We start from the raw sequence: 27,965 nt of genomic DNA, 5'->3' as shown, positions 1-27,965 counted from the left end.
AAGGAATGAAGTGGTGGCACCTCACAGCCCCGGCCTGCTGATTGGACAAAATACTTGAAAACTCCTCAATGTGCATGAGCCAACACCTGACTGGCTCCTAGTGCTGACCCTCCCTCTTCTAGTCTAGGTGCTCCTGGCATGGGGATGACAGGAAGCTTAATATAAACAGATTTAGGTACTTATACAGAGCTGCATAAACTTTAGTTTTTTATGGCGTTAAGCCTTAAACTAGTTGAAGTGAGACTAACATGATTATATATATATATCCATACTTCACCTTTAACCTACGATATGCGATCCCCCATCCCCCAAAACCCTTTACACAAGGTTACAAATATCTCTGCAACATAAAATGCAAATTGGAAACCAAATAAGAAACAGTACATATTTTTATTCAATTTCTTAAAAAAATGTAATCAAGTATCAAGCAGGAATCCCGTCCTGTCCTCAGCACAATGTCCGACTTGATATGAATCATAAATAAATAAAATATATAACATTCTTACATCAAATCAGGATAAGTGGTCGTTCCGAAGACTTCAGTGTCTGTGACTACATATTGGCATCAGGCATGAGATGGTGGAATTCGGCTGATTGTCTGCAGATGCCTCCGAAGGCAAGAAGAGAAAACTATGCAGTGTTGAAGCGCTCAACCGTTGCAGCTGTTCTTGACTGAGGCACGCGGATCCAGAAGAACAATGCAGACTTCCCTCTCTGGGTAAGGCAGTGGAGCCAACAGGCACGGTGCGGCTTGATTCACTCAGCTACAGCTTTCAGTGTGAGCGTGGCGAGGTCTGTCTCTCAAGAGTCCTACCTCTCTATTGCAGTTAGCCAAAACAAATCTATTTTGATCCCATCACCGGTTCCTCTCAGCTGCAATGTATTTCAGAGCTGCTGATCCGTATCTCCTGGACAAGTCCTGGTGGAATTCTTCCTTTAGTGTTTTGACGCACTCGCGATAGTTCTCGCTGGAGCGAAATTTGGAGATATCGAAGCTGGGAGCATGAGGCATGTGGATGATGAAAGCATTGGGCAGCACCACCAATTCATACCCCTGGATAAATAACACAAGATATAACTTATTACCACCCCTTCAGGAGAATTTAGGATGAGATCAGGTGATAGACAAAACATTGTACCTTAGCATCCAGCTCCATGATGTGGGACACTTTGTTCCAGCCAAAGCCCAGGAAACGCTGGTCATATTCCGGACAGTCTCGGCGGACAACCACGTATGGTTCAAAGTCCGGGGCCCAGTCAACCCGGTATGAAGTAGTCGCTGTTCTCCAATTGGCATAGTTGGTCGGAGCATGTCCTTTTTTCCACACATGGTATCTGGAGAGACAGTTTTGGGGTTACAATACATCCGATGACAGGACCTTACCTGATAGAGCTGCTGTCAAGGAATTCTGTGCAATTCCCCAAATACAGAGCTTGGTAGCAGCACTTACCTTTGTTCTCATCACAACATATCATGCAGAAAGAAGAAACATTGAAGCATCTACTTGTAGCTTTAACAAGTATAAATTCTAAGTTGTTCTAAAGCTTCTCTAAAAGTACACCATATGGCCAAAGGTTTGTAGACACACAACCATCACAGCTATATGAGCTTATTGGACATCCCATTCCAAACCCATGGGGCTAGTAATATGGCATTGGCCTTTCTTTGTGGCTGTAACAGCCTCCAATCTTCTCCAATCTCCCACTCTATCTAGTTATCACTAGATCACTAGATTTCAGAGCCCATCTTTGGGAATGCCTGCCCATTCAGCCAAAGGAGCATTTCTGAAGTCAGGTACTAGATGTTGGATGAGAAGACCTGGATCACAGTCAACGTTCCAATTTCCAGTCAAAGCAAAAAAGTCAGTGACTGAACTACAACTCCCTGGAATCATGGCACAGACCTTTTCTCAATTGCAATTTCTTTAGGACAGGAAGCTTAATATAAACAGATTTAGGTACTTTATTACTAGCAACAAAAGCACTGGGTGACATTGGTTTAACTAGCCCATGGAGGGAAAATAATGATGTGACACTTTACCAAAAGCGTGTGCTACACATTGTGCCCAGTCTTACCGGAAGGTGTAGAGCATCCCCATATCCAGCAAGGAGAGAAGATCTGCTTTGGATTTGGGAAAGGACAGACGGTAATGCAGAGTTTCAAAGGCTGGGACAATGAGGGCCTTCTGGGTGTTAGCCATGTCCTCCTGTACTATGGACTTCCTGGAGGGGAGGAGAGAAAAGTGGTTACATAGGTCAATTGAGGATAGGCTTGACAAAATTACATTCATTGAAAAATCCGATAAGAAGTCTTAGAAGGGCCTGTATACATTGGTGTTTGTTTGCATCAAAAATGCTTTTCTCCCCATAAAATCCAATGGGAATGCAAAAGGAGCTTAATAGGTCAGAAGGACTCAGACTGTACCTAGAAACATCTGAAACTGATCAACAAGCTCAATGAATTCTCAGCTTGCTGGTATTGCCCCATTTGATTTTTGGTGCTGTGGTAGTAAATTCAGGTGGGGTGACACTGTTCTTCAGATGCAAGCAAGGATGTTGTTTGCACATCAGTAAATCAATCCAATATTTGATGTATTCAGTACAATATGCAGTCTAATGCCCCGTACACACGATCGGACATTGATCGGACATTCTGACAACAAAATCCTAGGATTTTTTCCGACGGATGTTGGCTCAAACTTGTCTTGCATACACACGGTCACACAAAGTTGTCGGAAAATCCGATCGTTCTGAACGTGGTGACGTAAAACACATACGTCGGGACTATAAAAACGGGGCAGTAGCCAATATTCTTTCATTTCTTAATTTATTCTGAGCATGCGTGGCACTTTGTCCGGAGGATTTGTGTACACACGATCGGAATTTCCGACAACAGATTTTGTTGTAGGAAAATGTTATATCCTGCTCTCAAACTTTGTGTGTCGGAAATTCCGATGGAAAATGTGTGATGGAGCCCACACACGGTCGGAATTTCCGACAACAAGGTCCTATCACACATTTTCCGTCGGAAAATCCGACCGTGTGTACGGGGCATAAAAGGGGACTCTAGTCTACACAACCCCCAAAAATGTCATATTTTATTTTGAATAAATGTAGATATTGAGTGAGATCTGGGTGTGCGAGATCCTTACTTCCAAGCAGATCTCAAACACAAACTGAACGCATCTGAAAGCCCACTGCATCTGCCCACCTACAAGACACCGTAGGACGACCCCGATCGCATCAAATTGGTAAAGCATGTGTGCATTTTGCTATTCTGTTTGTTTTTTGACGACATATCACGTTTACAATAAGGAAAAAGATAAAATAAATAAAAAACATATACACACAATAATATATATACACATACACACATACATACACACACACATACACACATACATATATATTTTACATATACATAAAACACACACACAAACAGAAAACCAATAGGAACACCAAAATCCAAAATATTTATTCTAAATCAATTTCCCAGTTAGCAAAAGGAATTTCAACCGAGCGGTCAATGCTCCAAAGCTCACTACTAAGAGTTTATGTGCCAGATTCACTTTAAAGAGAAAAAAAAAAAAAAAGCTAAACTTCCTTCAGGAAAAAAAAAAAATTCAAGAGGAACATTCACAAAGACAGAAGTAAAAAAATAAAAGTTTTACTATTCTAAAACATTTCTATGCAGCCTTTAAAGTTTTGTGTTAGCTGCCACTTTTTGGCTTTAAGTGTATATACCCCCAACGATTTGCTCCCTTTTCCTGTTAAAACAGACCATTACATGCGTTTAGTTATATCTGTTCACGGTGTACAAAAAACATCCTGCCAGAAATCAACTGGGCTCATAATTTTGTATACTCTGACCTGATATCACCTGTGCACAGCTTACTCCTGAACTACAGATATCCCTCTGTTATACAGATTATTTGTTTGGTGATCCATGAGAACAGTTCCATCTTCCAGGGTTAAACCCAAAAATATAAAAATGCCATATATTGCAGCTTACCAGTCAAATGTGGTGGCTGCATATATATTTATTAGTTGCTGTGACCCACAATACCTAGCCAATTTGCAAAGCTTCACACTAAGATTGAAAGAAAAGACATTTGCCACCCCGCATAACACTTCCCCTACGTACTAATAACTGTTTTTCAAGGGTAGCGGGACTTGCCTCTACCTCACATCCTGGGTACCCTGCACACCTACAGCTTTATTCTCTGGTAATTACCCTGAGTGACTCTATATTTGGTAGGATGTATTTAGATACTGATCATTTATATACTATATTGTTTGGACCGCCTATTCTGTGAAGTTCTCTTTTCATTGTTGCATACCACTAAATAAAAAAAAAATTTGCTGGAGTCTTTAAGACGAATACATTTCTACACATATACATATACTATGAATATAAAACGAACCTCAGGCTGTCATACAGTCCATACATGGGCAGAAAGTCTATGTCAGACAAGAAGACGTAGGGGGTCTGTGCGTTCTTCAGCGCCACGTTTCTCAGGAGGTTCACCGGATACAGCTGGCCCTCCTTGTACACCACGTGGTAGCCAATGTTGGTCCGAGACTGCAGCACCTCAGAAGCTTGTGCGTAGCGCAGAAACTGTTGGGCCTCTGCATCAGATAGGTACAAGGCCAGGCTCATGGGGCCCTCCCAGTGGCGGCAAATAAGTTCCAGCATCTGAAGCCTAGGGGGGAAAAATTTTTTTTTAAATATTACTGGATCTTGAAAGCGTCGTTCCATCCAGAACCAATACTTAAATTAATGGCATCTATTGGGAGGACAAATTTCCAACTGTTGTGGATTAAAGATCTCCATTTTAAAGTGGAAATACAGTCAGAACCCAACTAACTCTAAACCTGCTCTCTGCTACATTATAAGCCTAATCTATCTAGCACTGTAAAGCAAAAATCGCTGTACTTGCCTGTTCTGCAGACGCTCCGCTCCCACGCTGAGCTGTCAGCGGCGGCTTCTCTGTGTGGGCGGGTGCAGAGGAGGCAGCCGACAACAGAAGCCCCATAGTAAGTCTATGGGTGACGTAACTTTCCAGCCATTTCAAAGCCGTTGTCTGTTCTCTCCTGCACACAGCTTCCACCGCTGGAGAGCGGATCGGTTGCAAAACAGGTAAGTACAGCAAATTTTGCTTTACAGGGTTAGATAGATTAGGCTTAGAGCAGGATTGGTGTTAGATATTGAATTCCACTTTAAATGTTCCCAACGCTGTATGAAAAATGTTACTGTGGAAGGAGATTCATCATATTACTGGCAGTGGAATGACCAATAAACTCGCATCTTACTGTTAAAGTTACAAATGAGGTGGATGGCTCACTGGCCAATTCACCTAGAACTTTCTATATATCGTGGCTTGGCAGGTCCTTTAACATTTTTACAAAGTTCACCTTAAAGTACAGTAAAACCTTGGATTGTGAGCATAATTCGTTCCAGAAACATGCTTGTAATCCAAAGCTCTTGTATATCAAAGTGAATTTCCCCAAAAGAAATAATGGAAACTCAGACGATTCGTTCCACAACCATTTATTCATAGGTCCTTCAGTTTATAGTCCATATAAAAAGATTATAGCAATGTGACCAAGTTGTGTAACCATAAAATGTCCATCCACAAATGGAAGCCTCCACAAGGGGATTAGAAGCAAAATCCAGCAGGAGCTCCAGAGTATAAAAGAGAAGAGAGGCGCCTCTAAGTGTAGCAATATGTTGCTAAATGTTGTACCTTCATTAAATGTAACCATATTGCTACACTTAGAGGCACCTCTCTTCTCTTTTATACTCTGTTGTGACATGATGCTACTCTTATATCAAGACATCGCTTGTATATCAAGTCCAAATTTATTTAAAAAAAAAAAAAAAAAATTGTCTTGCAAAACGCTCTCAAACTGAGGTTTTACTGTATAACTAAAGGCAAAACTTTTAGTTTTGGATAGAGTGGAGAGGGATTAGAACACCTGTCAGTTTTTATTGCTGTCTGTGTCCCCATTGAGGAGATTCACTCTCTCTATCTGTCCCGTTTACAATTATCATTGAAAGTGAAAATAAAAGAAAAATCACAAATTTTGGGTTGCCCCCAGAAAAGTAATAGAGGGGAAATCTTTCAATGGAGACACAAGTTCTGGTGACCTGGGGGGGGGCCCAAGGAATTCCCTAAATTTGCAGGAATTTCCTCTTACTTCCTGTTTGGCTATGGGACAGGAAGTGAAAGAAAATCTCTGCAATGGGATACAGATGGCGGGAAAAAAAAAAAAATATGACAGGGGTTATAATCCTCCCTTACCTGTAGGTGCTTGAAATATCTCCTAAACCTCCACGTGATGAGCGGCGATGACTACGGCGCATGCGCCCTTTAGAAAGGGCACATCGTGCTGTTTCTAATAGGGGTCATGCCATGACTGGCGGCTCCCGCGTGCATGCCAAGAATATGCCTCGGTGTTTGCACAAATATTTTGCATGAAGCGATATCCACTTGGGTATAATTATTGGAATTGTAATATTACACCATACAATTCTAAACGATGCCGCTTTATGTCAGTTTTTCCTTTACTTCTCATTCTTTAACACTACGTGATCTCCTTTGTTTATTTGTTATAAAAATGAAACAATCTTTTGCCAAATCCACCCTACTGTACGGTACTTTTATTAAAAAAAAAAAAAAAAAAACACCACGACACAGAAGAGATCAAAAGTGTTACAGAATGAGAAAAAAAAAAAAGGAACAAACTGACATGAGGAGACGTGTTTTGGATGAAGAAGAATTGGGGTGATTGCTATTACACATTTGCTTGCTTTTATTGGTCAAAGTTATTATAAAAGGCATCACATAAGAAGAAGATGCTGCAACTAGGCAATGCTGTGGGAAAAGGGTGCGCTTGCATCTCCATTTATGTACCTTTGCGATTATTACTTTGATAACTGTAAATTTATAACTTTTTAGATCATCAGCATCAAGGCTGGCTTCATACATTATTGCGGTAAGGTGCCATACACAGCGCACTAAAGGAACGCACCCTCGATGCACTGGTGTTGCAGTGCCAGCAGCACACGGTAGAGCAAATGGTGCAGGTGTGCTTTCTGGTCCATCAGCAGCCCATTCAAATGAGGGCCGCCTTAACGTAAGGCACATTAACCTGCTTCATACTGTGCGTTATTGCACCGCACTAGATCACAAAAACGTGAATGTGGCTTAATTTACCTCTGTACTCTCAGAAAGACGGACCTAGAACAAGCACCCGGACAGTGAAATCCTTATCTACTGGTTTCAGATCAGTGATTCAGTACAGACGACAATAAATCGGTATGAAAGTCAAGCAAATAACATTTTTAGATCATCAAGACAGTCCCCGATTTCTCCAAGTACAGGTGTCCTTTAAAGGAGAAGTACAGCCAAAGCTGGATCACAGGAGTGTAGATCATTTTGCACTTGTGACCCATTTTCAGCAAACAGCGGGCAGACAGTACACAGGCAGGCCAGGCTCGGGAAAGATTGCAACAATATGGTCGGGATCTGCCCACATGCCTGGACCAGAATCCAGCTCAGCCTCTCAGTGAGCCGCTGAGAGCCTCAGCCAGTCGCTTCCGTTTCCCACTCCCTCCACAGCCCAGCGCTCCAGTGAGCTGGCGCGGAGCAGATGTGGCATCAGACGGATGCTGCATCCACATAGGCAAGTATGATTTAAAGAAAAAAAAAATGAAATCCCATACTTCTTTTAAAAGGAGAAGCTCACCTTTTCACAAAAAATGATCAATGCACATTTTTTTGCAAGTTAAAAAAATGTGCATTTATTATTTTTTGTTGCAGGAGCCTGTAAAGCATTACACCACCGATCAGCAGATCACTGGTGCCATGCAGGTCTCCTGCAGATCTGTCAGTGTATCGGCTTGCACCTCATACGTGGAATTCCATACATTCTGACAGGAAGACTCAATGAACTACCACAGCGCCGTGGTAGTTCATTGAGAGCTACAAGGCTGCTGAAATTTGTCTTTTTCCATTCACAGGTAGGGGTGTTTTTTTTAAATTGTGACAGCTATCTTGTGTGGAGAAGATCCCCGCTAGCAGTCACAGTGGGGATCGGGGAGGTGCAGGGCCCGTCTGTTCGTAACACGTTACTCCCTGAATATGGGTGTAACATTATGAAAGGTGAGCTTCTCCTTTAACACTTAAAGGCCACACCTTATGGGCGGCTTTACACTGTCCCGTTGCGATCCAACTGTGCTTTGGGCAAAGTGCAGATAACCCACGGCTTTCGTGCGGGTTAGCTGTGCTTTCCCATACACTTCTATGAGGTCCTGTGGTTTTGTTGCAGTTTCAGAGAGCACACCAAAACTCCTGCATGCTGCATCTATGGTGCACTTTCTAAAACCAACTGCACCAAAACCACAGGACTTCATAGACGTCTATGGCAAAGTGCAGCTAATCTGCACAAAAACCATGGGTTAGCTGTACTGTAACAAAAGCACAGCGGGGCAGTGTGAAGCTACTCTAAGTGTTTTTCCCTCAAAGTGCATGTCAATGGAGCCAAACCAACCTATCCATGGAGAGCTGAGCCACCAGGGTGACATCATTAGGATCCTCTGGGGGAGTCTGATGAGGGAGGAAGGAGAGGTGGACACGGTGGGATGCCAAACGTTCTCTGCGGAAGTCATAACAGACGTCCTCCTCGTCCAGCTGTTCCAGAGCAGCCTGTGTACAAAGTCCAGAAATAACAATAGTAAACAGTGTAACCAAGCAATATACGTTATGATGAAGTGTACCTGTTACATAACATAATAAAGTGATTCTCTAGGGAAGACTAAGTGAACCTATCCATGCAGGGAAAAGCAAATCGGTTTACTTAGCAGCCGCCCTCCCTGCTGCTCATAGCCATGCTCTGCAACCATGCTGCTCAGTTCAGCCACTGGGACAGAAGAAGCCCCAAACCTTTTGTAATGTAATGTCCAAGCAAGTCCGAGGACACTCCACCCACACAATGTGACAGGAGTGGATACCTAAGCAGCCAAACGACGAGATACTAGTGCTGTCATGCAAGTCACATGATTCCAAGACTCAATACAAATGTGCAATATAAAAAAAAAAAAATGAGGGTTGCAAACTTGGCATGGAACTAAAGGAGTAGTCAGGTGTGCAGGCAAAATATAACCTCTCAGGGGCAAGTCTGTTGGTCAGCTGTTGCATTAACAAGCTCCAAGATCACCTGAGAATACCAGTATATGGATTCCCAAGAGTGTTGGTTGGCCACCTTGAGCAGCCAGGCAGCTTAACCCCTATGAGACCTGGCCATCACCCTGCCTGTGCTACCGCCAAGTAGACCTCGCCATCACCTGGCCTGAGCTACCGCCAAGGAGACCTCGCCATCACCCGGCCTGAGCTACCACCAGGGAGACCTGGCCATCACCCTGCCTGAGCTACCACCAGGGAGACCTGGCCATCACCCTGCCTGAGCTACCGCCAAGTAGACCTCGCCATCACCCGGCCTGATCTACCGACAAGGAGACCTGGCCATCACCCGGCCTGAGCTACCACCAGGGAGACCTGGCCATCACCCTGCCTGAGCTACCGCCAAGTAGACCTCGCCATCACCCGGCCTGAGCTACCGCCAAGGAGACCTCGCCATCACCCGGCCTGATCTACCGACAAGGAGACCTGGCCATCACCCAGCCTGAGCTACCACCAGGGAGACCTGGCCATCACCCAGCCTGAGCTACCACCAAGGAGACCTGGCCATCACCCAGCCTGAGCTACCACAAAAGGAGATCTCACCATAACCAAGCCTGAGCTATCACCAAGGAGATCTTGCCATCACCCCCGGCTGAGCTACCACCAAGGAGCTCTCATCACCCTGTCTGAGCTACAGCCAAAGAGATCTCACCAATCCCTTGCTGGAGCTTACCACTATTAAATCTCAGCAGTCGTCTTCCCGAGTTAGATTGACAAATCATTTAGTGAGGGGAAAAAATAGACCAAGATTATTTAAATCTGACAAGCTTTGGCTGCCCATTTATGGTACTCACAATCAATAAGAGCAGTGTTTGAGGAGACGAAGATCTCTATAGCTCTCTCTATATCTATCTATATCTCTATATCTATATCTATTTTTTTTTAAATAAACAGAACTAGTGGAGTCATGACTTTATCCATCCTGTATGCTCTTATCCTGCTCTCTCTTTTACAAACTGATTTTCATTCTAAGCGCCTCTGGTGCGTGTCTGAGCAAGCGTATGTACATCCGACTATACAGTACAGAATACAGAACAGAATATAAAATGCGAGCTTGTCAGTGTAAATTATAACATGGGTCCACCTCATTGCTCTGCTCCTTGTCCACAGGGCAGCCAATCAGCTCCCGCCGCAGAAGGCTCCCATCATATTCCAAGAAGGTGAGATAGAGAGTACGAAACAGCTCAACATGTTTGTTCTTGACACGGAGCTTGTGGGGGGAATTCCAGTGAATCACCTGCATGGGGGAAACAAAGGACAACATTTAGAATTAAAATTCCTTCCACTCACACTCTTCACACTTTTCCTAACAAGAAACAGAAAAGACTTGTGTCTAATAAATTTACGAACTACTGCCATAACACATAGCTTGGTGTGCCAGCTTTATAGGGGCTCTGCTGCAAATCAATTTAAAGGATCAGTCTAAACAAAAGTTGTAGGTGAGGTCCATTGGGCTTAACCAGTCCCCTTTTTCCTATAGCTTTGATACCCCAACAGCAAAAACCCCCCGACTTACTCTGTTCCTGTTCACCTGGGAGTTTTAGATATCCCCGGCCACCACTGAGTGTTCCAGCTCCTCTGGTTACATCCTTCAGAGTATAAATTAGATATAACCGGGAACTCAGCACAGAGATCTCATCAATAAAGAGACCCCAAGAGAATAAACTATCAGGTGGTTAACATCTCCAGTATCTACTAAATTGTCAATTTCAGAAAAAATAAAATAAATTCTATTGGTGTCTGCACTCTGGTCATTTTTTTTTCTTCTAACCCCTTTACGCTGCAGTAACCCCTTTATGTGTGGTGACAAAAAGCTAGGCTTTGATGCCCACATGCATCACCAGGTGGGCAGCGTTAATTTGCTGGAAACACACTCCCTGCACGCTCCGAGCACAAAGACTGAGCTGCCAAAAACATGCTCTGTCCCGAGAAGACATCTGTAGCCGGCAGGATCAGTTTGCGATCACGTGACTGCTGCGACAGCCAATCACAGAGCCAATCACATGATTGCTGATCTGCCCCGCCCTCCTGGGCATTAAGGGCGGGCATAGATTAATTACTCTATAGGTCTCCAAAACCAGTTGTCATGTAATGTTACTGGTCTTTCCATTTTGGGACGTAGAAGTGGGCAGCCCTTACCCCTGGACAGAGCGGCACTCATTTCTGTTAGCGCTGTTCCCTCGAAGAACCCTGTAACCCAATGCCAGTGATAACCTGCCCACAGGGAGGTGTCCATGACAGCCTGGGCTCACAGGATGTGGGTTGAATGACACTGGGCATTTATGCACTCTGGAAGAGGACTGGCTCTAGAACAGATCATGGTGCAGAAAATCTGCTGAGGACAGTGTTGGGGAAATGGTGAGTACTGCAGCAAGAGATTCTTTTATTTCTTTTTTTTCCATGCCAGAATACAAAAATGACATGAAGAATGTTAAAGTACTATAATAATGATATAAACAATTAGTAGCAGGATAGAAGAACATGCTGTGCAGAATGGAAAGGAACAAGGGAGGATGAAGGGTGAACAACCCATGGTGCTCTCACCTTGAGGTCGGCTAGCTCACTGTAACACTGCTCAGAGCGTGTGTGGTCAGACAGCTGCACATTCCAGTAGCAGGGAAGTTGATACACCAGGCTGGGGGAGCTCTTTATAACAGCATTGAATATATCCTGGATGGGAGAGATCGATCCGCTAATCATATAGGGGATAATGGGAGTGTGTGCAGACAATGCAGCCATCACCTTATTCTTCTTACCTGGTCAGCGAGGGAGGTGCTCAGCATATTCATCAACTCCCTCTCCGCTGTCACACGCCACATCTCCTCCCAGCCAATCAGGCGTAACTTGTCCAGGAGCAACAGGATGACCCCTGTGGAAGAGATTAGAAGTAAACTGCCTCTATATGGTAAGTGATGGGTTGGGTAAACTATATGGTAAGTGGTGGGTTGGGTAAACCACATGCTGATGAGATCAGTGCCCGATATTACACTGGTAAAAATACCAACAACATCTTGCCTGCAAGCCATTTGACAAACATGGTTTTCTATTTTAAGGCCCGGTGAGGGGATCCTTTCTTGGACCCCAAAACGTTTGGCTTCCCTTTTTAAATATTGTATGTGATCCTATAATGGAATAAAATTGTATCTGGGCCATCAATATGTGGTGTGGTGCTTTACCCTTATTAGATCTTCTGTTTTGCACTACAAACCAAGAAACTGTTGGAACACTCTGGGGTGTAGAAGCTGACAAGCCCAGGAAACTGACCAATTAGATTTTTATTACATACATATATACATACACACACACACACACACACACACACACACACACTCTCACCGGCCACTTTATTACGTACACCTGTTCAGTTGCTTGGTAACACAAATTGCTAATTAGCCAATCACATGAGAGCAACTCAATGCATTTGGGTATCTAGGACGTGGTGAAGACAATTGCTGACGTTCAAATGGAGCATCAGAATGGGGAAGAAAGAGGATTTAGGTGACTTTGAATGTGCCATTATTGCTGGTGCCAGACGGGCTGGTCTGAGTATTTCAAAACTGCTGATCTACTGGGATTTTCACACACAACCATCTCTAGGGTTCACAGAGAAAGGTGGGAATAAGAGAAAATATCCAGTGACCGGCAGTTGTGTGGACGAAAAAGCCATGTTGAAAATGGGCAGCCTGATTTGAGATGATAGAACAGCAATTGTAACTCAAATAACCACTCATTACAACCAAGGTATGCAGAATACCATCTCTGAACGCACAACATATCGAACCAGATGGGTTACAGCAGCAGAAGACCACACCGGGTGCCACTCCTTTCAGCTAAGAACAGGCTCACCAAAATTGAACAATAGAAGATTGGAAAAACGTTGCCTGGTCTGAGGAGTCTCGATTTCAGCCTCGAAATTCAGATGGCATGGCCAGAATTTGGCATAAACATGAAAGCACAGATCCATCCTGCCTTGTATCAATGGTCCAGGCTGGTGGTGTAATGTTTGGGCCCCTTAGTACCAATTGAGCATTCTTTAAACACCACGGCCTACCTGAGTATTGTTGCTGACCATGTCCATCCCTTTTTGACTACAGTGTACTCATCTTCTGATGGCTCCTTCCAGCAGGATAATATACCATGTCACAAAGCTCAAATCATCTCATCACTGGACAATGAGATCACTGTACTCCAATGGCCTCCACACTCACCATATCTCATCCAATAGAGCACCTCTGGGATACAGTGGACTGGGAGATTCGCATCATGGATGTGCAACCGAAAAATCTGAAGCAACTGGGTGATGCTATCATGTCAATATGGACCAAAATCTCGGGGGAATGTTTCCAACACTTTGTTGAATCTATACCAGGAAGAATTAAGGCAGTTCTGATGGCAAAAGGGGGTCCAACCCGATACTATATATATATATATATATATATATATATATATATATATATATATATATATATATGACCTAGGATCCAGCGCTATCTATTCACTTGCCCATGAAAGATGACCTCCTTCTCCATATGCATGGCTCTATACATACAGTATAGGTCACAGACTCAGGACCAGCGTAATCCTAAAAATGATCTCTAGCAGTTCTGGGTCAGCTACTCAAAGCACTAAAGCCACTAAAATGAACCTTTTTTAAAGGGCGAGGTCAGAAGGCAGCTTACAAATTCTCTCATGAAGGAGTTCCCCTTTAAACAATATAATGGCAAGAACATAAGAATTGGTGAAGCTGCACTGGCAGACACTGGGCTTATGCTTTAAGACCCAAATAAATGAAAATTTACCTGTATTGAAGCCGCGGCCCAGCGCTGGCCAAGGTTTGTGGTTCTTCCAGAGGTTTCCCAAATACCAGTCACTCTGATTCTCCACTAAACCCAGAACCTGGTCCCCTGTCACCAAAACACAAACACATCAGATGTAAGTGGAACTACAACATTTTCAGCACTGGGTGGTGTGGGGGGAAATCTTGGAACCCGTCAGGCATTATTGCCATCAGTGGCCCAATTAGAAAGGATTCCTGTGTGATCTCCAGAAAAGGAAATGAGCAGAAGATGGACACAGATAGCAATAAAAGCACATCAGAGTGGGAAACAGATAAACTGCCATCAGGACTAGATTGCCGTGCTCCAACAGCAAAAATCTTTACAGAAGGAGAGCTTGGTCATGGTGAAAGACGACATGAAAACCTACATCCTGTACAGGACAAACAAAGCACCTCCGGGACTTACCTGTGAACCTTCTAAAGATGGCCCACAGCTCAGCAATGTCAGTGGCAAACGTTATGTCTGTGTCCAGGACGATGACCTTCGACAGGTCGGACGGCAGTGCTTTGGTCAAGGTTAGTTTCATTAAGCCGTATATTCCAGAGTAATGTTTATTGGGGATCCAGGAGACCTCCGGCTGTGAAGAGACAGAAAAATTAAGTATTGCCAGATTTCTCCTAGCAAATAAAAAATATAACTCCATATACAAGCTAAGGAGAGCGATTCTCCTTAATTATTTTTACTTTTTTTTTTATTACAGGTACTTGAATAGCACCATCAGTTTATACATAATACATATATATTTTGAACATTCACATCAGTCCCTGTCCTTGAAAGAGCTTACAATCCAAGGACCCCAACTCACATTCACACATACACATTAGCGCTGCACGATTAATCGTTCAAAAAAAAAAAAAAACCGCGATTCAAGCCACCTCACGATCCGGTGTTCTATTGAATAGTGCATCCCCATCGGATAATGCCTCTGACGATCTGTGCATGTGCAGTACGCAACGTCACTCCAGCTGATATGCTGATTACCTGGCGTGACGTCAACACTGCACATGTGCGGTTCGTCTGAGGCATTATCCAACGATCTGCGAAGGGAGAAGGTAATCGTCAGATTCTGCCTGCCTCTCTGCTCATGCAGGAGAATTGACCGCTCATGTGACAGGTGGATTTGGGTGTGTTGCAGGGCGGGCCACCGTTCTGCAACGCACCAAATGCCAGCATCCTGCAACGCGACAAATGCCAGCATCCTGCAACGCGAAAAATGCCAGCATCCTGCAACGCGACAAATGCCAGCATCCTGCAACGCGACAAATGCCAGCATCCTGCAACGCGACAAATGCCAGCATCCTGCAACGCGACAAATGCCAGCATCCTGCAACGCGACAAATGCCAGCATCCTGCAACGCGACAAATGCCAGCATCCTGCAACGCGACAAATGCCAGCATCCTGCAACGCGACAAATGCCAGCATCCGGCAACGCGACAAATGCCAGCATCCGGCAACGCGACAAATGCCAGCATCCGGCAACGCGACAAATGCCAGCATCCGGCAACGCGACAAATGCCAGCATCCGGCAACGCGACAAATGCCAGCATCCGGCAACGCGCCAAATGCCAGCATCCTGCAACGCGCCAAATGCCAGCATCCTGCAACGCGCCAAATGCCAGCATCCTGCAACGCGCCAAATGCCAGCATCCTGCAACGCGCCAAATGCCAGCATCCTGCAACGCGCCAAATGCCAGCATCCTGCAACGCGCCAAATGCCAGCATCCGGCAACGCGCCAAATGCCAGCATCCGGCAACGCGCCAAATGCCAGCATCCGGCAACGCGCCAAATGCCAGCATCCTGCAACGCGACAAATGCCAGCATCCGGCAACGCGACAAATGCCAGCATCCTGCAACGCGACAAATGCCAGCATCCGGCAACACAACAAATGCCAGCATCCGGCAACACGCCAAATGCCAGCATCCGGCAACACGACAAATGCCAGCATCCTGCAACACGACAAATGCCAGCATCCTGCAACACGACAAATGCCAGCATCCTGCAACACGACAAATGCCAGCATCCTGCAACACGACAAATGCCAGCATCCTGCAACACGACAAATGCCAGCATCCTGCAACACGACAAATGCCAGCATCCTGCAACACGACAAATGCCAGCATCCTGCAACACGACAAATGCCAGCATCCTGCAACTCATCAAAATCTGTCTGTCACGTGATCGGTCAATTCTCCTGCATGAGCAGAGAGGCAGGCAGGATCCGACGATTACTTTCTCCCTTTGTAGATCGTCGGATAATGCCGCACATGCTCAGTGTTGACATCACGCTAGCTGTTCAACATATCAGCTGCAGCGATGTTATGTTCTGTGCATGTGCAGATCGTCGGAGGCATTGGCCGACGGAGATGCACTATTCTATAGAACACCGGCATTTCCATGATTCAGCGCAGAGCCATTCTGTGCCCACAGCTGTCAAAAAAAGAAAAAGGGCAGCCAGCAAAGTTTATCACAACATTGCTCAGATGAATAGAAACATTGTAAACATTTAGTTCTTTTAGATCAAAGGAATTAACTTTTGTCTGTAGATGAGGGCAGTTTAACCACTTAAAGTGGAGGGCCACCCTAAAATAAAAAAGTGCATCAATATTTTTAAAATAATTAAAAAAAAAAAACATTTGAAAAAAAAAAAAAAATTACCTAAACCCCTGTTGCTAGGCAGTCTTCCTAATCTGCCTCTTCCTATTCTGCAGCGCTTTCTCCTCTTCGGCGAGTGGCCTGTTGCCTTCTGGGACATATGTGTGTCCCAGAAACCAACGGGGCCATTCACAAAGCGCCGCGCCACTCACGCATGCGCAGTAGGAAACTGGCAGTGAAGCCGCAGGGCTCCACTGCCTGTTTCCCTTAGTTAGGATGGCGGCGCCGGCAGCCGATCTGATGGACGGATCGGCCTTGGGGGGCCGACATCGCAGGATCGCTGGACAGGTAAGTGTCCTTATTAAGAGACAGCAGCTTCAGTGTTTGTAGCTGCTGGCTTTTAAAAAAAAGAAAACGCCGGAACACCACTTTAAAGTGGACCTTTAGTCATTTTTGCAACTTTCCATCTATTAAATCTTCTGCCCTTGTTGTTTTAACTTTGGATAGTAAAACATTTTTTTTCTGTCAGTAAATATCTTATACGGCCCACTTCCTGTTTGTCTGGTCATTAGCCTAGGCTTATGACATCATGCACAGCTGTCTCACTCAGAGTTTGTCAGGAAGGGAGGGGGGGGATGAGTCATAAAAGGGCCAATGAGAGCTGCAGAGCTGGGAGGTGTGCCTCTGTGTAAATCCAGGACGTGAACTTGCAGCAGACTAAGCTGTCCACAGTTAAAATGGCTGCAGCCAAACTTAGTGGAGGGAGATTTCTGCAGCATATTTGGCAAGTACAGAATCACAGTATATATAAAATAATATGCAAAGTGATTGGGGGAAAGCTTCAGAATGGTAAAGATGTTTTTATTACAAATGATGTGAGCAGATGGCAGTTCCTCTTTAAAGACTAAGCATTTTTCTGACCTTGTTGCTTACAAATTAAAATCAGTGTTTTGATTATATATATATATATTTTCAGCATAGACCCTAGAGAATAAAATGTCAATGAAGTATTAAAAAAATAAATAAAAAATAAACAGCAGTAAAAGTTAGCCCATTTTTTTAATAATGTGAAAGATGATGCAATGCAGTGATCTTTATTCTATATTAAGCAAAAGAAACGATTCACATTTTATCCAGAATCGTGCAGTTCTAATACACACAGTAGGGACAATTTAGACGGGAGCCAATTAACCTACCAGCATGTCTTTGGAGTGTGGGAGGAAACCAGATTACCTGGAGGAAACCCACGCAGGCACAGTGAGAACAAGCAAACTCCATGCAGATCGTGCCATGGTTGGGATTTGAACTGGCGTCCCTAGTGCCGCTAAGTGGATCCAATTACTTAGCCACTGTGCTGTCCACCTTGCTGGGATTGCTAGTTTGAAGTTTAAGCCTGATTAGGCATATTTTCCTTTCCTGGTCACATATCACATACATTCTTTTAGAGACCCATCAATATAACTGGCTCCCTGTGTTTCTCTATGCAATGCAGTAGGAATATGGCTGGTGGGGAGGAGCCAGCAGGGTGCTGTAATAACTTCCTGAAAACATCACAGCACCCTGCCTCAGTACTCTTCCCAAGAGCCCTGACCCCCGAGGCAAGCGGTAGGCTGGCTCTTGGGAGGTGTTCCAAGAAAAAAAAAAAAATAATACTTGAAGGGAGGCTGTCAGTGTGGAGGAGTAGATGTTCCTAGGCAGACGGAGTTTGTATGTAGATCACCCAGGGGAATTCCAAGCCTCAATGACTGAGAGAACTGAAATCCAATGAATGAAAGGAGCAGTACCAGGACAGTCAGGCTGGGGAGGTAAACATTAGATGATGCTGGACGTCTTTCAGCCAGGAAAATGAGGTGGACTCTGAGAATCCACAGTGCAGGAAATTCATTTGTGTCTTTTATAGTAGATCTGCCTGGAGTTCACCATTACTGAATGGAGTTGCCCATTACAAGGGCAAATGATGGTGTCTCTTCCCAGAGGATTCTCTATGGCAGGGCTCTCCAAACTTTCTAAACAAACGGCCAGTTTATGGTCCTTCAAACTTTAGAAGGGCCGGACTGTGGGCCATCGGAAGTAGAAAATGTCAGAGCATTAGTGGGAGTGAACATTCCCCCATCATTGGGGGTCATTGGGGAGGAATTGTGCCCCATCATTGGGGGTCATTGGGGAGGAATTTTACCCCATCATTGGGGGTCATTGGGGAGGAATTGTGCCCCATCATTGGGAGTCATTGGGGAGGAATTGTGCCCCATCATTGGGAGTCATTGGGGAGGAATTGTGCCCCATCATTGGGAGTCATTGGGGAGGAATTGTGCCCCATCATTGGGGGTCATTGGGGAGGAATTGTGCCCCATCATTGGGGTCATGGAGGGGGGGGGGGAATTGTGCCTCATCATTGGGGGTCATTGGGGAGGAATTGTGCCCCATCATTGGGGTCATGGAGGGGGGGGGGGAATTGTGCCTCATCATTGGGGGTCATTGGGGAGGAATTGTGCCCCATCATTGGGGTCATGGAGGGGGGGGGGGGAATTGTGCCTCATCATTGGGGCGCATTTGGGGGGGGGGGGGGGGAAGAATTGTGCCCCCCATCCTTGGGGCTCACTGGGGGGGATTGTGCCCCATCCTTGGGGCTCATTGGGGGGGGGGGGGGGGGGGGAGAATTGTGCCCCCCATCCTTGGGGCTCACTGGGAGGGGGATTTGTGCCCCATCATTGGTGTCATGGGGGGGGGGGGGAAATTGTGCCCCATCATTGGTGTCATTGGGGGGGTATTGTGCCCCATCATTGGTGTCATTGGGGGGGAATTGTGCCCCATCATTGGTGTCATTGGGGGGGAATTGTGCCCCATCATTGGTGTCATTGGGGGGGTATTGTGCCCCATCATTGGTGTCATTGGGGGGGTATTGTGCCCCATCATTGGTGTCATTGGGGGGGAATTGTGCCCCATCATTGGTGTCATTGGGGGGGAATTGTGCCCCATCATTGGTGTCATTGGGGGGGAATTGTGCCCCATCATTGGTGTCATTGGGGGGGAATTGTGCCCCATCATTGGTGTCATTGGGGGGGAATTGTGCCCCATCATTGGTGTCATGGGGGGGGGGGGGAATTGTGCCCCATCATTGGTGTCATGGGGGGGGGGGGGGAATTGTGCCCCATCATTGGTGTCATGGGGGGGGGAATTGTGCCCCATCATTGGTGTCATGGGGGGGGGGGGGGGAATTGTGCCCCATCATTGGTGTCATTGGGGGGGTATTGTGCCCCATCATTGGTGTCATTGGGGGGGAATTGTGCCCCATCATTGGTGTCATTGGGGGGGAATTGTGCCCCATCATTGGTGTCATTGGGGGGGTATTGTGCCCCATCATTGGTGTCATTGGGGGGGTATTGTGCCCCATCATTGGTGTCATTGGGGGGGAATTGTGCCCCATCATTGGTGTCATTGGGGGGGAATTGTGCCCCATCATTGGTGTCATTGGGGGGGAATTGTGCCCCATCATTGGTGTCATTGGGGGGGAATTGTGCCCCATCATTGGTGTCATTGGGGGGGAATTGTGCCCCATCATTGGTGTCATGGGGGGGGGGGGGGGGAATTGTGCCCCATCATTGGTGTCATGGGGGGGGGGGGAATTGTGCCCCATCATTGGTGTCATGGGGGGGGGAATTGTGCCCCATCATTGGTGTCATGGGGGGGGGGAATTGTGCCCCATCATTGGTGTCATGGGGGGGGGGAATTGTGCCCCATCATTGGGGGGGGGATTGTGCCCCATCATTGGTGTCATTGGGGGGGGTATTGTGCCCCATCATTGGTGTCATTGGGGGGGGGTATTGTGCCCCATCATTGGTGTCATTGGGGGGGGTATTGTGCCCCATCATTGGTGTCATTGGGGGGGAATTGTGCCCCATCATTGGTGTCATTGGGGGGGAATTGTGCCCCATCATTGGTGTCATTGGGGGGGAATTGTGCCCCATCATTGGTGTCATTGGGGGGGGAATTGTGCCCCATCATTGGTGTCATGGGGGGGGGAATTGTGCCCCATCATTGGGGGGGGGATTGTGCCCCATCATTGGTGTCATTGGGGGGGGGGGTATTGTGCCCCATCATTGGTGTCATTGGGGGGGGTATTGTGCCCCATCATTGGTGTCATTGGGGGGGGGGGGGTATTGTGCCCCATCATTGGTGTCATGGGGGGGGTATTGTGCCCCATCATTGGTGTCATTGGGGGGGGTATTGTGCCCCATCATTGGTGTCATTGGGGGGGGGTATTGTGCTCCATCATTGGTGTCATTGGGGGGGGTATTGTGCCCCATCATTGGTGTCATTGGGGGGGTATTGTGCCCCATCATTGGTGTCATGGGGGGGTATTGTGCCCCATCATTGGTGTCATGGGGGCGGGGGGAATTGTGCCCCATCATTGGTGTCATGGGGGCGGGGGGAATTGTGCCCCATCATTGGTGTCATGGGGGCGGGGGGAATTGTGCCCCATCATTGGTGTCATTGGGGGGGGGGGGGGAATTGTGCCCCATCATTGGTGTCATTGGGGGGGGGGGGGGGGAATTGTGCCCCATCATTGGCGTCATTGGGGGGGAATTATTGATGTCAGTAGCAATCATTGAAGTCATTGGGGGGGAATTGTGCCCCATCATTGGTGTCAGTGAATACATTCGTTCCCCAAAGGTTGGATAAAATCAAGCAAAGGGCTGCACCCTTTGGGGGGGGAATTGTGCCCCATCATTGGTGTCATTGGGGGGGAATTGTGCCCCATCATTGGTGTCATTGGGGGGGAATTGTGCCCCATCATTGGTGTCATTGGGGGAGAATTGTGCCCCATCATTGGTGTCATGGGTGGGGGGGGGGGGGGGGATTGTGCCCCATCATTGGTGTCATGGGGGGGGGGGAATTGTGCCCCATCATTGGTGTCATGGGGGGGGGAATTGTGCCCCATCATTGGTGTCATGGGGGGGGGGAATTGTGCCCCATCATTGGGGGGGGGATTGTGCCCCATCATTGGTGTCATTGGGGGGGGTATTGTGCCCCATCATTGGTGTCATTGGGGGGGGTATTGTGCCCCATCATTGGTGTCATTGGGGGGGGTATTGTGCCCCATCATTGGTGTCATTGGGGGGGAATTGTGCCCCATCATTGGTGTCATTGGGGGGGAATTGTGCCCCATCATTGGTGTCATTGGGGGGGAATTGTGCCCCATCATTGGTGTCATGGGGGGGGAATTGTGCCCCATCATTGGTGTCATGGGGGGGGGAATTGTGCCCCATCATTGGGGGGGGGGATTGTGCCCCATCATTGGTGTCATTGGGGGGGGGGGGTATTGTGCCCCATCATTGGTGTCATTGGGGGGGGTATTGTGCCCCATCATTGGTGTCATTGGGGGGGGGGGGTATTGTGCCCCATCATTGGTGTCATGGGGGGGGTATTGTGCCCCATCATTGGTGTCATTGGGGGGGATATTGTGCCCCATCATTGGTGTCATTGGGGGGGGTATTGTGCCCCATCATTGGTGTCATTGGGGGGGGGGGTATTGTGCTCCATCATTGGTGTCATTGGGGGGGGTATTGTGCCCCATCATTGGTGTCATTGGGGGGGTATTGTGCCCCATCATTGGTGTCATGGGGGGGTATTGTGCCCCATCATTGGTGTCATGGGGGCGGGGGGAATTGTGCCCCATCATTGGTGTCATGGGGGCGGGGGGAATTGTGCCCCATCATTGGTGTCATGGGGGCGGGGGGAATTGTGCCCCATCATTGGTGTCATTGGGGGGGGGGGGGAATTGTGCCCCATCATTGGTGTCATTGGGGGGGGGGGGGGGGGAATTGTGCCCCATCATTGGCGTCATTGGGGGGGAATTATTGATGTCATTAGTAGCAATCATTGAAGTCATTGGGGGGGAATTGTGCCCCATCATTGGTGTCAGTGAATACATTCGTTCCCCAAAGGTTGGATAAAATCAAGCAAAGGGCTGCACCCTTTGGGGGGGGTATTGGGGGGGGGGGGGTATTGTGCCCCATCATTGGTGTCATTGGGGGGGGGGGTATTGTGCCCCATCATTGGTGTCATTGGGGGGGGTATTGTGCCCCATCATTGGTGTCATTGGGGGGGAATTGTGCCCCATCATTGGTGTCATTGGGGGGGAATTGTGCCCCATCATTGGTGTCATTGGGGGGGAATTGTGCCCCATCATTGGTGTCATGGGGGGGGAATTGTGCCCCATCATTGGTGTCATTGGGGGGGGGGGGAATTGTGCCCCATCATTGGTGTCATTGGGGGGGGGTATTGTGCCCCATCATTGGTGTCATTGGGGGGGGTATTGTGCCCCATCATTGGTGTCATTGGGGGGGGGTATTGTGCCCCATCATTGGTGTCATTGGGGGGGGTATTGTGCTCCATCATTGGTGTCATTGGGGGGGTATTGTGCCCCATCATTGGTGTCATTGGGGGGGGTATTGTGCTCCATCATTGGTGTCATTGGGGGGGAATTGTGCCCCATCATTGGTGTCATGGGGGGGGAATTGTGCCCCATCATTGGTGTCATGGGGGGGGGGGAATTGTGCCCCATCATTGGGGGGGGTATTGTGCCCCATCATTGGTGTCATTGGGGGGGGGTATTGTGCCCCATCATTGGTGTCATTGGGGGGGGGTATTGTGCCCCATCATTGGTGTCATTGGGGGGGGTATTGTGCCCCATCATTGGTGTCATTGGGGGGGGTATTGTGCCCCATCATTGGTGTCATTGGGGGGGGGTATTGTGCTCCATCATTGGTGTCATTGGGGGGGGTATTGTGCTCCATCATTGGTGTCATTGGGGGGGGTATTGTGCCCCATCATTGGTGTCATTGGGGGGGGTACTGTGCCCCATCATTGGTGTCATTGGGGGGGGTATTGTGCTCCATCATTGGTGTCATTGGGGGGGGTATTGTGCCCCATCATTGGTGTCATTGGGGGGGGGGTATTGTGCCCCATCATTGGTGTCATTGGGGGGGGTATTGTGCCCCATCATTGGTGTCATTGGGGGGGGTATTGTGCCCCATCATTGGTGTCATTGGGGGGGGTATTGTGCCCCATCATTGGTGTCATTGGGGGGGGTATTGTGCCCCATCATTGGTGTCATTGGGGGGATATTGTGCCCCATCATTGGTGTCATTGGGGGGATATTGTGCCCCATCATTGGTGTCATGGGGGGGTATTGTGCCCCATCATTGGTGTCATGGGGGCGGGGGGAATTGTGCCCCATCATTGGTGTCATGGGGGCGGGGGGAATTGTGCCCCATCATTGGTGTCATGGGGGCGGGGGGAATTGTGCCCCATCATTGGTGTCATGGGGGCGGGGGGGGAATTGTGCCCCATCATTGGTGTCATGGGGGGGGGGGGGGGAATTGTGCCCCATCATTGGCGTCATTGGGGGGGAATTATTGATGTCATTAGTAGCAATCATTGAAGTCATTGGGGGGGAATTGTGCCCCATCATTGGTGTCAGTGAATACATTCGTTCCCCAAAGGTTGGATAAAATCAAGCAAAGTGCTGCACCCGGCCCCCGGAGCAGTTTGGAGAGCACCGCTCTATGATATGTAACCAGTACAGAAGTGACACCTCCGTTTTGGGAAGTTGAAAGACACAAACTACTGGAAGTAACTCACAAAACACCAAGTAAATCTCCCACACACGTGAAAACTGACCTCTCATTTATTAAAAGAAAAGAAAAAACAGCCAATGAGGTGCCTGCTGTCCATTCTGCACTATAATAATACTGGAATCTGATTGGCTGCCATGGATAAAGAGGTCACATATCTATGCTGTGATTTCTGGATATGGTACCTTGAGATCACTGGCATTATAGAAGCTGATGTACAGGGAGGGAACCATCCATGTCTGGAACAGATTACCCAAAATCCGCAGAGCCACAGAGTCTGTGATCAGGTGGAAGTGAAGGGGGTTCCTCCTATGAAGGGGACACAACATGAAAAAGATCCATAAAGACAAAACTCCAGGATTATAAATCAGAGATTCACACAATATTGTCCTCTTCCTCCATCATTGAAGCTCATCGCCAGAAATGTGACGAGGAGAAAATGTCAGCCTGTCTGATCGCTCAGAACGGCCGCGGATGAGAAGTTCATTAAATACTTTCCTGCGGCGTTATTCTTTCATTATTGTCAACTTTAATTTGATCATCTGACTCTTCTAGAAAGATCCCAACTATTCCTATGAGACCAAACAGTCCAGGTACGAGAGCTGAGCATGCTCAGTGTGCGAATTGTAGAAATCTCCCAGCATGCCTCTGACTCCCAAGCAATGAAATGTCATAACCCTTGTTGTGCCATTTAATACAATTACAAAAGTGTCAATAATACATCGGATGGAGGGACAGTACACAATACACGGCCGCTGAGCTTTTGATGAAATTTTCCTTTTACCCTCTTGCTGGTCCATATTTTAATTACTGTATTTTATATAGACTCCCTCTAGTGGTCATTAGTTTATCATCAGGCAAGAAGCCACCAGCAACATATTATTCATCAGTATTCACAAGGACTGACCTTCCTGAACGTTCACACAATAGGCTGCTGTGTTTGGTTTTTTGCTTTTTCTGGATCTAGGTATATTTCGGTATATTTCGGTGATATATTTGGGATAAATAAAAGGGGTTATAATTAAACAGTTGTGAATAATATGTAATAACAGTGCAGCTGAAAATAGATTTAAACTCTCTGCTTTTTTAGTTTAAAACACATTGAGCACAGATTCCTCAGTCAATTATTTCTTACTCCAGCACTTGCAGTTTACAACTTTTCATGCTGCTGGCTTCTGCTCTCTCAGCACTGCTTTCCTGAACATCTGGTCTTTACAGGAAAGGGTTGACAGTGGACAAGCCAGTCTGATAGCTTAGAGAAGGAAGGGGGAGGAGAAGAGGAGTGTCTTGTCAACCTAGGCTATGGGGCTGTGTGGTTCTATTGGTGCACACAGTGTAGGGAGACAACTCTAGTCCCTGCATGCAGGGGTGGCTCCATAGGACCCTGGAAGAGAAAGGAGCCACCCCTGAGAACAGGAAACCTGGAGCAGTGCACATGGCACCAGCTCAGACGGGAACATATGCAAGGATTCAATTATAAAGAAGGTATTAAATCCACTGCTGAAAGTGATAAAAAATAAATAACAAAAAAACAACGAGGGTTTAATATTACTTTAAGACCTTTATTATTGTTGCCCTATACAAGCACTAAATCCTGACAGAAGCTCTAACCCTTTCCTGCTCTATCCAAACAGATAAATGTTTTGGCCGTGTTGGGCATTACCTGCACTTACAATGGAGGGTGTGAAGCAGTAGGCTACCTACCTGTGGAACAATATGGACTTCACCAAAGTCACCACATCCCTACTACTGTTGTGGCCGGCACAAACAATAGCAACGTGAATAAGCTGAAAGAGAGGCAAAGAAATGAGGGCATTCAGTATGGATGGCAAAAACCTACATTCTTCATGCACACACGTACCCAGAGGAGCCGACCATCACCGCTAAACTCGTCTTCTTAAAATGCTCGCTGCCTGGCTATTAATTCAGACCTCCTGGCTGCAAAATGCTGACCTCGGGCAAGTAAAGAGTGAAATGAGGACACCTGATTAGTATACTGGTTTACGGTTAGCAACTGAGAAGTATGGCAGCCAATGGCAAGCTTAATCAGGCATTTTCAGAAGTCGGCAATAGTGGCCCCATATGATACCCGAAGCCACATATTTCAAACACAAGGCCTTGTCATGTGTACCCAGTTTTGCAGTCAGAATGTGGGGGGGGGGGGGGGGGGGGGATCTCCATTCCACCACCTCCAGCTCTCATCCTCCACTCCTGCTGCTCGCTGTTGCTTGTAAACGCAGAAACCTTCGGTGTTTATAAGGAACAGCTTTGCTCTCAGCGGCAGTACTCGGTGCGCAACGCCCTCCTGAACCCTGCACTCGGTGCGCAGCGCCCTCCTGAACCCTGCACTCGGTGCGCAGCGCCCTCCTGAACCCTGCACTCGGTGCGCAGCGCCCTCCTGAACCCTGCACTCGGTGCGCAGCGCCCTCCTGAACCCTGCACTCGGTGCGCAGCGCCCTCCTGAACCCTGCACTCGGTGCGCAGCGCCCTCCTGAACCCTGCACTCGGTGCGCAGCGCCCTCCTGAACCCTGCACTCGGTGCGCAACGCCCTCCTGAACCCTGCACTCGATTTTTCACATTTTCACCTTCTGTGCGTGTGAAGAATAATTCTCTGACAGTCAGCTGATATCTACTAGAATTCTGGAAGACCGCTTCCACCTAAGGTTTCCATAACAGGAATTTTGAATCATGACCGGTCACCTTTAACTAGATTAGGGATTGCTAATAATTTCTTCACCGTTGACCATTTGGTCCACTCCTAAATGAAGAATGAGTAAATACTTCTCTAGCAATGGAAGCTACTGTGGGAGTTTGTTGTGGGAAAGCACAGGACATCACTAAAATGGTTAGCAGAAGACGATAAGCGGCGGTGATGAACACCAGACGTAGGGTCACTCACCTCACATTTCTCCGTCAGACTCCTCTGAGAACACTGGCTGCTGTTGTCTCCGTCTGTTCCCTGATCTTCACCTCTCAGCTCCACCAACTGCAGGCGCAGCCTTCGGTTCTCCTCCTCGGCCTCCTGAAGGCGGGCTTCCAAATCCTGATGGGAGGCGGCTCTGGGAGGAAGATGTGGTGCGGCAGCCCCTGGGGACGGACCATCTGAAAGGGGCAATACAAAGCTCAGACAGACAAACATGGCCACACAATGGAAAATCTGACATTATATCTATATTTTATAGTGTGCCCACTTCACTTACACAAATGACACTAGCTTTTCTAAGAGCTATACATTGTTTTAAAGTGTAAATAAAAGCAAAACTTTAGTTTTGGATAGAGTGGAGAGGGATGAGGACACCTGTCAGGTTTTATTGCTGTCTGTGCCCTCATTAGGGAGATTCCCCCTCTCCATTTGTCCTGATTACCATGATCATTAAAAATGGAAGTACAAGAAAAACAATATCTCACATTTTGGGTTGTGCCCAGAAAAGGAATAGGGATAATCTTCCAATGGGGACACTAGTTCTGGGGACCTGGGGGGCCCCAAGGGGTTCATTTAAAGTGTTTGTTACCCAAAAACAAAGGAAGGAGAGAGAGCCGAGAGCTCAACCAACTAGGTGAAAATCACAAATTCATAAGCAACTTTTCAGATTTACCCAACTGAAAATAAATAAATAAAAAAAAACACTTAGAACGTCATTCTTGCCTA

The 27,965-nt window shown here is 47.1% G+C and overlaps 1 protein-coding gene across 4 annotated transcripts in view; it reads right to left on the bottom strand.

The window, feature by feature from the left end:
• Positions 1 to 371: 371 nt before the first annotated feature.
• Positions 372 to 27,965, bottom strand: part of LARGE2 (LARGE xylosyl- and glucuronyltransferase 2) — a 101,097-nt gene continuing 73,503 nt past the window's right edge. For all 4 annotated transcript variants that reach the window (XM_073604266.1, XM_073604267.1, XM_073604270.1 and 1 more), the window contains exons 3-15: positions 27,216 to 27,418; positions 26,020 to 26,102; positions 24,501 to 24,624; positions 14,489 to 14,660; positions 14,045 to 14,149; positions 12,002 to 12,114; positions 11,790 to 11,915; positions 10,330 to 10,482; positions 8,557 to 8,711; positions 4,425 to 4,703; positions 2,077 to 2,223; positions 1,140 to 1,335; positions 372 to 1,054 (exon numbers count right to left, since the gene is read on the bottom strand). In XM_073604266.1, coding sequence (XP_073460367.1) covers positions 857 to 1,054; positions 1,140 to 1,335; positions 2,077 to 2,223; positions 4,425 to 4,703; positions 8,557 to 8,711; positions 10,330 to 10,482; positions 11,790 to 11,915; positions 12,002 to 12,114; positions 14,045 to 14,149; positions 14,489 to 14,660; positions 24,501 to 24,624; positions 26,020 to 26,102; positions 27,216 to 27,418 — 2,054 coding nt within the window. In that variant the 3' untranslated portion in view covers positions 372 to 856. The remainder of the gene's footprint in view (positions 1,055 to 1,139; positions 1,336 to 2,076; positions 2,224 to 4,424; positions 4,704 to 8,556; positions 8,712 to 10,329; positions 10,483 to 11,789; positions 11,916 to 12,001; positions 12,115 to 14,044; positions 14,150 to 14,488; positions 14,661 to 24,500; positions 24,625 to 26,019; positions 26,103 to 27,215; positions 27,419 to 27,965) is intronic.

Source organism: Aquarana catesbeiana, linkage group LG11 (genome assembly GCF_042186555.1).
Source record: "Aquarana catesbeiana isolate 2022-GZ linkage group LG11, ASM4218655v1, whole genome shotgun sequence".
In the NCBI taxonomy this organism is placed as follows: domain Eukaryota; kingdom Metazoa; phylum Chordata; class Amphibia; order Anura; family Ranidae; genus Aquarana; species Aquarana catesbeiana.
The sequence above is the reverse complement of the archived record's forward strand: the minus strand, read 5'-3'. Positions and strand labels throughout refer to the sequence as shown.